The 9,690-nt window shown below is 39.5% G+C and overlaps 2 protein-coding genes across 2 annotated transcripts; both read left to right on the top strand.

The window, feature by feature from the left end:
- Positions 1 to 3,386: 3,386 nt before the first annotated feature.
- LOC107961958 (cysteine-rich receptor-like protein kinase 10) lies at positions 3,387 to 6,578 on the top strand. Its single transcript, XM_016898146.2, has 6 exons — positions 3,387 to 4,409; positions 4,499 to 4,698; positions 4,785 to 4,995; positions 5,087 to 5,324; positions 5,451 to 5,601; positions 5,681 to 6,578. Exons 1-6 carry the CDS (start codon positions 3,494 to 3,496, stop codon positions 5,975 to 5,977), a joined length of 2,013 nt encoding a protein of 670 aa, XP_016753635.1. The 5' UTR covers positions 3,387 to 3,493; the 3' UTR covers positions 5,978 to 6,578.
- Positions 5,681 to 7,775, top strand: LOC107961959 (thiamine thiazole synthase 2, chloroplastic). The gene is made up of 2 exons (XM_016898147.2): positions 5,681 to 7,345; positions 7,436 to 7,775. Exons 1-2 carry the CDS (start codon positions 6,443 to 6,445, stop codon positions 7,601 to 7,603), a joined length of 1,071 nt encoding a protein of 356 aa, XP_016753636.1. The 5' UTR covers positions 5,681 to 6,442; the 3' UTR covers positions 7,604 to 7,775.
- The last annotated feature ends 1,915 nt before the right edge of the window (positions 7,776 to 9,690 follow it).

A 9,690-nucleotide genomic window follows, 5' to 3' on the forward strand; every position in this document is an offset into this window, starting at 1 on the left:
AATGTTCTTGTACCCCTGACTGGTTCATCATCAACATCCATGTCAGGTTCATTTTGGTCAGTTTCAAACTTATCTGTCATGAGTTCTTCAAAAATGGCTTCAGGTTCATTTCTTTCCCAATTCCAGTAAGCCTTCTCATCAAACACTACATCCCTGCTCACTTGAACTTTGTTGGTTGAGGGATCTAAGATCCTATAGCCCTTTTTGACAGAGCCGTAGCCTACTAGAATACTAGGTTTGGCTCTTTTTGACAGCTTGTCTCTCTTCACTGCTGGTACATGGCTGTATCATAGGCAACAAAAGACTTTCAGGTGAGCCAATGAGGGTTTGAGTCCGAACCAAGCTTCAAATAAAGTCTTGTGCTCAATTGCTTTAGTTGGTAGCCTATTCTGGATGTAAACAGCAGTGTTAACTGCTTCAGCCCACATTGTCTTGGGCTGATTGTTCTGAAATAGGAGACATCTAGCCATATCCATGAGGCTTCTATTTTTTCTTTCACTCACCCCATTCTGTTGGGGTGTATAAACATTGGTCAGTTGATGTTTGATGCCAATATTATTGCACAAAGCTTGGAACTGAGCTGAGGTGTACTCAGTTCCATTATCTGACCTAATGGTCTTTATCTTGTAGCCTGTTTCTGTTTCCACTGCAGCTTTGAACTTCATAAACACTTGAACAACCTCAGACTTATGCTTCAAAAAATAAACCCAGCAATATCTGGTATGATCATCAATGAAGAGAATAAAGTACCTGTTGCCATTAAGTGATTCAGTCCTCATGGGGCCACAAACATCAGTATGCACCAATTCCAACTTGCTTGAGGCTCTCCAGGTTGTGTTTGTTGGAAATAGAAGCCTGGTTTGCTTTCCCATCTAACAAACCTCACAAACATCTTCATTCTGAACTGTCTTGGTGAAGTTTTCAACCATTTTCTTACTGACCATTCGAGCCATGGATTTGAAGTTGGCATGACCAAGTCTTTGATGCCAAAGCTTGGTATCTTCTGTTAAAGCAGTATGAGCTGAGTGTGAGTCATCTAACCAGTCAACTTCAAAGCATTTTTCACTCATGGAGATTGTTATGAAGCTTGATCCAATGGGATTAGTAATTTCGCACTCCTGGCCCTTGAACACAACTGAGTATCCTTTCTCTAGTAATTGAGAGATGCTAAGAAGGTTCCTGTCAATCTCTGGTACCAACAACACATTTTTGATGATTTTGTCACCTGTGGCAGTGCATATTAGCACATTTCCCTTGCCTTCAGCCTTGATGAACTGACCATTCCCAATTTTTACCCTGGTTTTGCAGCTTCTATCCAAGGTTTTGAAAATTGTTGCATCTGGTGACATGTGATTGGTACAGCCACTGTCCAGCAACCACCCTTTTGAGCCTTTGCCTTGACCAGCCAGACATGACACAGCAAAGACTTGCTCTTCATGGTCACTGTTGTTTTCAGCCACTCGAGCTTCTTCACCCTTGTGTTGTAGTTGGTTTTGGCCAGGTCTGTCTTTTTCTTTGCAGACCCTTTCAACATAGCCCTTCTTCTTGCAGTGTTGACACACAACATCTGGCCTGAACCAGCATCTGGTCTCTGGATGACCAGGTCTTTTACAAAATCTGCAGAGCCGATCTCCTCCTCTTACAGCATTAGGCTTAGGCCTGCTTTTCCAGTTCTTGCCTTTATAGGCTCAGGTGCTTGAGGCTGCTTTGGCCTTAGCTTGGAAAGCACCCTCCTAGTGCTCTTCCATCCTGCTGGCTCTTCTTTGCTCCTAAGCATAAAGAGCATTGATAAGCTAAGTTAGAGAGATGGTTGCCAGGTCTCTCAAATCCTATAAGGATGAGATCTTTGCCTCATATCTTTCAGGCAATGTTGAGAGCACCTTCTCCACAATTCTTGCCTCACTGAACTGTTCTCCTAGCAATCTTATGTTGTTGACCACAACCATTATCTTGTCTGAGTATTGTTTCACTGTCTCCTCTTCCTTCATCTTGAGATTTTCAAAGTCTCTCCTCAAATTCAACAACTACTGCTGCCTTGTTCTTTCAGTGCCTTGGAACTCCTCCTTGAGCTTGCCCCAGGCTTGCTTGGGGGTTTCACAAGCCATAATTCTGGTGAAGATAACATCAGAAACACAGTTCTGAATGCATGACTTGGCCTTATGCCTTTTGGTCCTCTTATCTGCATGCTGCCTAATTTGAGCCACTATTGGATTGACTCGAAGTGTAGCTGGCTCGACAACAGTGTTGACAACTTCCCATAGATCAAAGGCCTGCAGGTAAGTCCTCATCTTAACAACCCATATGTGGAACCCCTCACCATTAAAGACTAGTGGTGCTGCAGGAGAAAAGCCTGATGAAGCCATTCAGTTTACTACAACAGGTCCTCTAAGATGAAAGCTCTTGATACCAATTGTTGGATCTTGAAACAAAGCAGCAAGCAAAACAGGAAGCTTGTGCAGCAAGCCTCGTGGCTTGTGGAAGAAACAAAGACAGAATTTCAAAGGAAAACAAGAACAAAAAATCGAAAGCAAAGAAAATGGAGCATAAGTTGAATGAAATTCAATAATTTTTCATTAAATTGAACAATGGCATAATGCCAACACATAAAACCAAGCTTTTGCTCGTCAAAAATCAACATAAAGTCAACTAATCCATACCAACTACCACTAATACATTGGAACTTACAAAACTAAACTTGTACACTTAAGTATAGTTGGTCATCAGCTCCTACATCATCAAATTACATCAAATGTAATCTAAACTAAGTTTAAAATGAACTAGAACACATTACATAAACTATGGTTACAAAAGAAACAAAATAAGCAGCTTCAGCACAGTGGCTCGACAGCTTCTGGTCTTGGCCTGCTCTGCTTGGTCTAATGACTGATGTATGAGCTGCATGGAGGGCCACATTCTAACAAATTGTTTACAGACAAGTTGACAACAAGGGGTAGCTGTCGACATGAAATTGAGACTTGAGACAAGATACGGCTTGAGATGTAGCGGTTGTTGATATCCATTAAACGCTCGGCCGGCTGATTGATTCAGCTTAAAATGCAAAAAGGCTCAAAAGTCTTAAAACCCACCAATTGAATATCAACTTTACCACCCTTTTGCCAAAAACTTCTACCTATATTCAGTGGTTGGTTCTTCCCTTTTTGTTTTTTCCTATGAATTTTCCATTGGCTTTGTTAGCAAATTAACAACCGCGTCTTGAGTTGACTTCTGCATCAAAATGTCACAGTCATAATATCACTCCGATATACCATTTTTAATTATTTTCCATCTTTGTCAATACATTGGATTTCAAGTTTCAACTTATTTTACCAGTAATCTCTAATTAAGAAATTGTATAGTGGAGTAGATTATTTTCGCTTGAAAGTTCTTCCCTGAAACTGCTTAGTAATAGCTCCCTGTCAGTGTTTCTAACTCAGTAATATTTAAGGTTTGCTTGTAGGGTCTCAAAGCTGCAGTAGAGCCATTAAGACAAGATATGGAACATTCAACTAATTTCAGACAAACCATTCATTTGCTCGTGTTTTGTTATTTTCTGTTTGGTCTTAATGATCTTGCTCTTGCTGATCCTCCCTATTCGGTTTGTTCAAACAATACCAATAATAATTCATTGAATACTTCATTTCAGACTAGTCTGCAAAATCTCCTCGGTTCACTGGCCTCAAACGCTTCAGTCTCCAGATACTACAATATCTCTTATGGAAATGAAACCGATAAAGTTTACGGTCAGTTCATGTGCCTCGACTATGTTTCATACGACGATTGCCATGACTGCATCTCAGGGGCAATACAGGCTATAATGAATCTTTGTCCGAACAAAACAGAAGCAGTCGTTTGGGAGGAAGTTTGTCAATTGCGTTACTCAAATGTTAGCTTCCTCGGTCAATTGAATGTCAAAGACAACATCGGCAAAGATAACGTAATTAATATCTCAGAACCAGTAAAGTTTCAAGCTCTTGTGGAGAACAAGCTGCGAAATCTTACCAAACAGGCAGCCTTTAACTCTTCGGCAAATAAGTATGCTACTGGTGATGAACCGTATACGATCGATGACACTTTGTATGCTCTGGTGCAGTGTACCTTAGACTTATCCCCTGATAAATGTAACAAATGCCTTGAAGCTGCCATAAAAGATGTTGCATCCCAGTGCTATGGTTCTCGTGGAGCAAGGTTACTTAGTCGCAGTTGCTATCTTAGGTATGAGTTATATGCATTTTATGAAGGTGCCAATGAAACCTCAGCTTCCCCGAAAACTCAACCCACGACAAGAAGTGGTGGAAGTGGAAGGAAAATATGGGTGATTATAGTTCTTACAATTGGATCAGCATTTTTGGTGGTAGTGCTAATGGCTTCCTTTGTATACTGTGGTGCAATGAAGAAAGGAACTCGAAAAGGCAACTATAACAATAAGATTAAGTATTCTTACAAATCTTCATGTGCCTTTTAGAGGCTAAATTTGATCCTTTTTGTTTTGATGTCCCAGGGAAGGACGAAATCCTGAGAAATCATGTTCAACTACACAATAGTGGGGACTCTGAGAACCCAGATTTCCAGGATTTTGAAGGCTTAGATGAGTTAAAAGCAAATGATTCTTATATTGATTTGGCAACCATACACTCAGCTACTAATAACTTCTCTGATTCAAACATGCTGGGACAAGGTGGTTTTGGACCTGTTTACAAGGTAATACAAATTTCTATAAGATAATTGAGATACCCAAATCAACAATTCTGCTATATATTGAAAGAAAATGGGTCTTTTCTCATTAGGGTGTACTTCCTGATGGAAAGCAAGTGGCTGTCAAACGGCTTTCAAGCTTCTCTGAGCAAGGTGCCTTGGAGTTCACAAATGAAGTCCTACTGATATTGAAACTTCAACATAAAAACCTTGTCAGGCTTCTGGGTTTCTGTGTGGATCAGCAAGAACAGTTGCTTGTTTATGAATTTATGCCCAACAGCAGCCTTGATGTTGTCCTCTTTGGTATTGTTCTTGAACTCTTTATTTGTTTTGAGCTCTTTAAGTAACTGGAAATTACTCGAAGTGTTTGCTTGATACTTGTCTTTTACATTAGATCCAAAGAAACGTGCACAGCTCAATTGGAGCAAACGTTTAAACATTATTAATGGAATTGCAAGGGGAATTCTTTATCTACACGAGGATTCACGACTTAGGATCATACATAGGGACCTGAAGGCTAGTAACGTGTTGCTCGATTTTGACATGAACCCAAAAATCTCAGATTTTGGAATGGCAAGAATCTTTGCTGGAGCGGACAGTGAAGCTAATACAGCACGTATAGTCGGAACATAGTAAGGCACCGCTCTTATAATTTCAGTTCATTTCTTCAAAATTTAACTATTGTTCTAAGCACACAGTGTGATCTGCTAAATAATTCTTTCTCAAGCATACTAAAATCTAGTTCTTCTTTGCATTAGTGGATATATGGCTCCGGAGTACGCCATGGAGGGATTGTATTCGATCAAGTCTGATGTTTTCAGCTTTGGAGTACTCTTGCTTGAGATAATTACAGGCAGAAGGAATGCAGGGTTCAATCAAACGAAACATGCCCAAACCCTTGTTGCATATGTAACTTTTTAATCCACAGCTTGAATCACTTGCTTTTCAATTTACTAGACACTGTTAATGACATTGAATCATGATGCAGGCATGGCATCTATGGAACGAAGGGAATGCTCTGGAATTGATGGATCCATTACTAGCTGATGTATTGATGGACGAATTTTTAAGATTCATTCATATCGGACTGTTGTGTGTCCAAGAAGATGCATTTGACAGGCCTACCATGTCCTCTGTTGTGGTAATGTTAAAAGGTGAAACTGTGACACTAAGCCAACCACAACAACCTGCCTTCTCCATGGGAAGACACACTGAGCACCATCAAACATTCACTAGAAGTTGCTCCACCAATGGTTTATCAATTTCAAGTGTTGCACCTAGATGATTGACCCCGAAACTCCAGTGATGCCAGAGATTCAATCTTTTCTTTACCCAAAGGTTTCTACATGTGATGATAACTTCATTTCACATAAATTTAGTACATACTAGTGTTATCTTCTTTAAGATATTTTGTATGTCATAATAAGTTTCTGACCTTGAATCACAATTGTTTCTAAATTCCAACTAACAAAGGCTGCCCTTGCAGTAGCCAAAGATACTGTTGGGCTACTAATATCCCAAATAGATAGCAAAAACCAAGCCATCAATTATGAACCATTCAAATTCAATCATCATCAATCCTTCCACTTTTCAGATATTTTTATACCAGATATTTTCATCAAGCTTTGACACAACATTCAGATATTTTCAACTCTCTCCATTTTAGAAAAAAGCTTAAATACCCAAGTTTGGATTCATCACTCTCCACTAGATCCCTTTCATCTACCACACAAACTTAGCTGAAAGATCAATGGCAGCCATGGCAACAGCTCTCACTTCACTGTCTTCAAGCCCCAAACCAACATTCCTAGACCACAACAAGTCATCCTTCAGCGGCACTCCAATTCCTTCTCGCTTCACTCCCATCAAGTCGTCCTCACACAACTCTGCCATTTCCATGTCCTTAACCCCTCCTTATGATTTACAATCCTTTAAATTCCAACCCATCAAAGAATCCTATGTTTCTCGTGAAATGACACGCCGTTACATGATGGACATGATTACCTATGCTGACACTGATGTTATCATCGTCGGCGCCGGTTCCGCTGGCCTCTCTTGTGCTTACGAGATTAGCAAAAACCCCAACATCCGTGTTGCCATAATCGAACAATCTGTTAGCCCTGGTGGAGGTGCATGGCTTGGTGGCCAACTATTTTCAGCCATGGTTGTTCGCAAACCAGCTCACAGGTTCCTCGACGAGCTCGGCATCCAATATGACGAACAAGAAGACTACGTTGTCATCAAGCATGCAGCTTTGTTCACATCAACAATCATGAGCAAGCTTTTAGCAAGGCCTAACGTGAAGTTGTTCAATGCTGTGGCTGCTGAGGATCTGATAGTCAAAGGAAACAGGGTTGCCGGTGTGGTAACGAACTGGGCTTTGGTATCAATGAACCACGACACACAATCCTGCATGGACCCGAACGTGATGGAGTCTAAGGTTGTGGTCAGTTCTTGTGGACATGATGGACCTTTTGGAGCCACTGGGGTCAAGAGATTGAAGAGCATTGGAATGATTGACAGCGTCCCTGGAATGAAGGCACTGGATATGAACACGGCAGAGGATGCAATCGTTAGGCTCACAAGGGAAATTGTGCCTGGCATGATTGTAACAGGAATGGAAGTTGCAGAGATTGATGGTGCCCCAAGAATGGTAACTATTAACACTCCATTTTTACTTTTTAATTGTGATTTGACTTATTGATGTGTTATAATGATGAAATTGTGGATTTGGTTTTTTCAGGGTCCAACATTTGGAGCAATGATGATATCAGGGCAGAAAGCAGCACACTTAGCCTTGAAGGCATTGGGGCAGCCCAACGCCATAGATGTGACCTTCAGCAAAGCTGAAAGGGTACAGCCTGAGTTTGTTCTAGCTGCTGCTGAAACAGAGGAGACTGTGGATGCTTGAAAAAATATTTGATAATTTTCAGGAAATGGAATAAATAAAGAAACATGTGGATGAAATTTGACCTTTTTGGAATGAATTGATGGATTGAATGTGAACAAAAGGTGAGCTTTGGTTTTGATTAATGTCCATATAATGTTGGAAAATGAAGAAAATAATATCTAGATTGAGTTTTTATTGGGCTGCAACTTGTTTGATTCATTTTTAAGCTCACCCATCTTTTTTTTTTAATTAAAACCCATTCAACTTCAACAAATATAGTTAAGTACAAAAGAATGTAATTCCGCCGGAAATCGAAAATGAATGTGAGCTCATACACTCTAAGCTTAAATGATCAAGTTTGTCTGTTAATGTATCACCTGAACAGGCTACATACTGAAAAATAGGACCGTCGAATAAAATGATAAAAATCTGAGCCTCATTTAACAATTGGCCTAATAAAGGTAAGTCCATACTATAAATGAATTAAGTTTAGAGACTACCAAAATACAATTACTCTCCAAAATTACATGTCTAAAGCTCATAGCTTGTGCATAACATAACCCAACAATTATGGCATGGGACTCCGGGTCGATAACCCCTCCAAGTTGTCGCCTAAAACCTTTATAAACCAACCCATCTCTATCTTACAATACTGCACAAAGCCCCACACAGACTCACGCCTCAGAAAAAGTAGCATCAACATTTAGCTTCAAAGCCAAGCCTTAAGGAGGTCTCTATGGAACAACCTGTAGCACTTTCGGAATCAAGGGCCTATGAATGAGATTATGGACCTTGAACTAGATTTGGAGCTTGTACGCATATCACAAAGCAACATGTGCTAGAGTTTGTTTTCTTTTCAAGACCGCGTCATTGCTCACATTCCATAGGGGCCAAATCAGGGCCAATATGCTTGTTAATGCCTCCTTATCAAGCAACCTCATCGTATGTTCAAGCCAATTAATACAACTCACTACATCAACAAACAATAAAGAATTACCAATCCCAGCTAGAATATAAGTATCACGAGATATCTGACAATTTCATAAGGTATGAAGGATGATCTATTTCCTACATCTAGCATCGTTAGATGTAGGAGTAGTGGCTATCTTGGCCATTGTTGGAACGATCTCAAGGCCTATGCACCATGCAAACACTTTGACTTTTGGCAGGGTATTGAGCTTCCAAATAACTCTTTAGTAGAAACCACGTGGATCAAAGCTCATAGGCTTCATAAGTAACCAATAATAACATGTAACACCTCTTACCCATCCGGATGATTAGTACATATAAGAGATATTACTAAGACAAATGCAAGACACCTATAACTTATAATCTCAAGACATCATTTTTTAATTCAATTAAATAAATTCAATAAATCAAGATTAATATATTTGGAGGCTTTAAAAACATTTTAAAGTCATTTAAAAACAATTCACAAGTTCCCGAAGGTGTTTGGAACCAAAAGGAGCTCTCGGAGGTTTAAAATGACAAAACACAAAAGTTTTTAGTGCAGTGGAGTAAATCTTGAGACTTGGCTCAAGAGTATTGAGACTTTGCCCTTTTTACTGTAGCTTTTTAGCTACTGGCTTGCAAGTATCGATACTTGGCCCAAAGGTAACGAAACTAGGGACCCTTGGAGTAAAATTAAGCCAACTAACTTGTTAGTCTCGAGACTTAAGTTTCGTGTCTTGAAACATGAAGTAAGGGATCAAAATTTCAAGTTTAAAGCACCTAGAAATCACCTTAACGCATTAAATAAAGTGATCTAATTCAATCCAATCTTTAAAATATATTCTGCCAAGTGATATGATCTTCATTGATGGGTTAGATATCATCCATATAATTAGCACAACCAATAAATATTGTTTCATAAATTGCCAACACCTTAAATATGAAAATTGTTTAAAACAGCTCCAGTGGTAAATTAGTGGGCACTCCCTTGGCACTCAATTACCAGTTCCATATTTTCCAATAGATATCATATGATGGTGTTTAGGGATGATTTGAGATATTTTCGAACTAATTTTCAGGTCTGTTAACTCAAGTATTAATACCTAATTTTTAGGTACTAGCACTTACAAGTCAGTATCTAAAAAGCTACAGTAGGA

The sequence above is a fragment of the Gossypium hirsutum genome, chromosome A06, assembly GCF_007990345.1.
Source record: "Gossypium hirsutum isolate 1008001.06 chromosome A06, Gossypium_hirsutum_v2.1, whole genome shotgun sequence".
Lineage (NCBI taxonomy): Eukaryota > Viridiplantae > Streptophyta > Magnoliopsida > Malvales > Malvaceae > Gossypium > Gossypium hirsutum.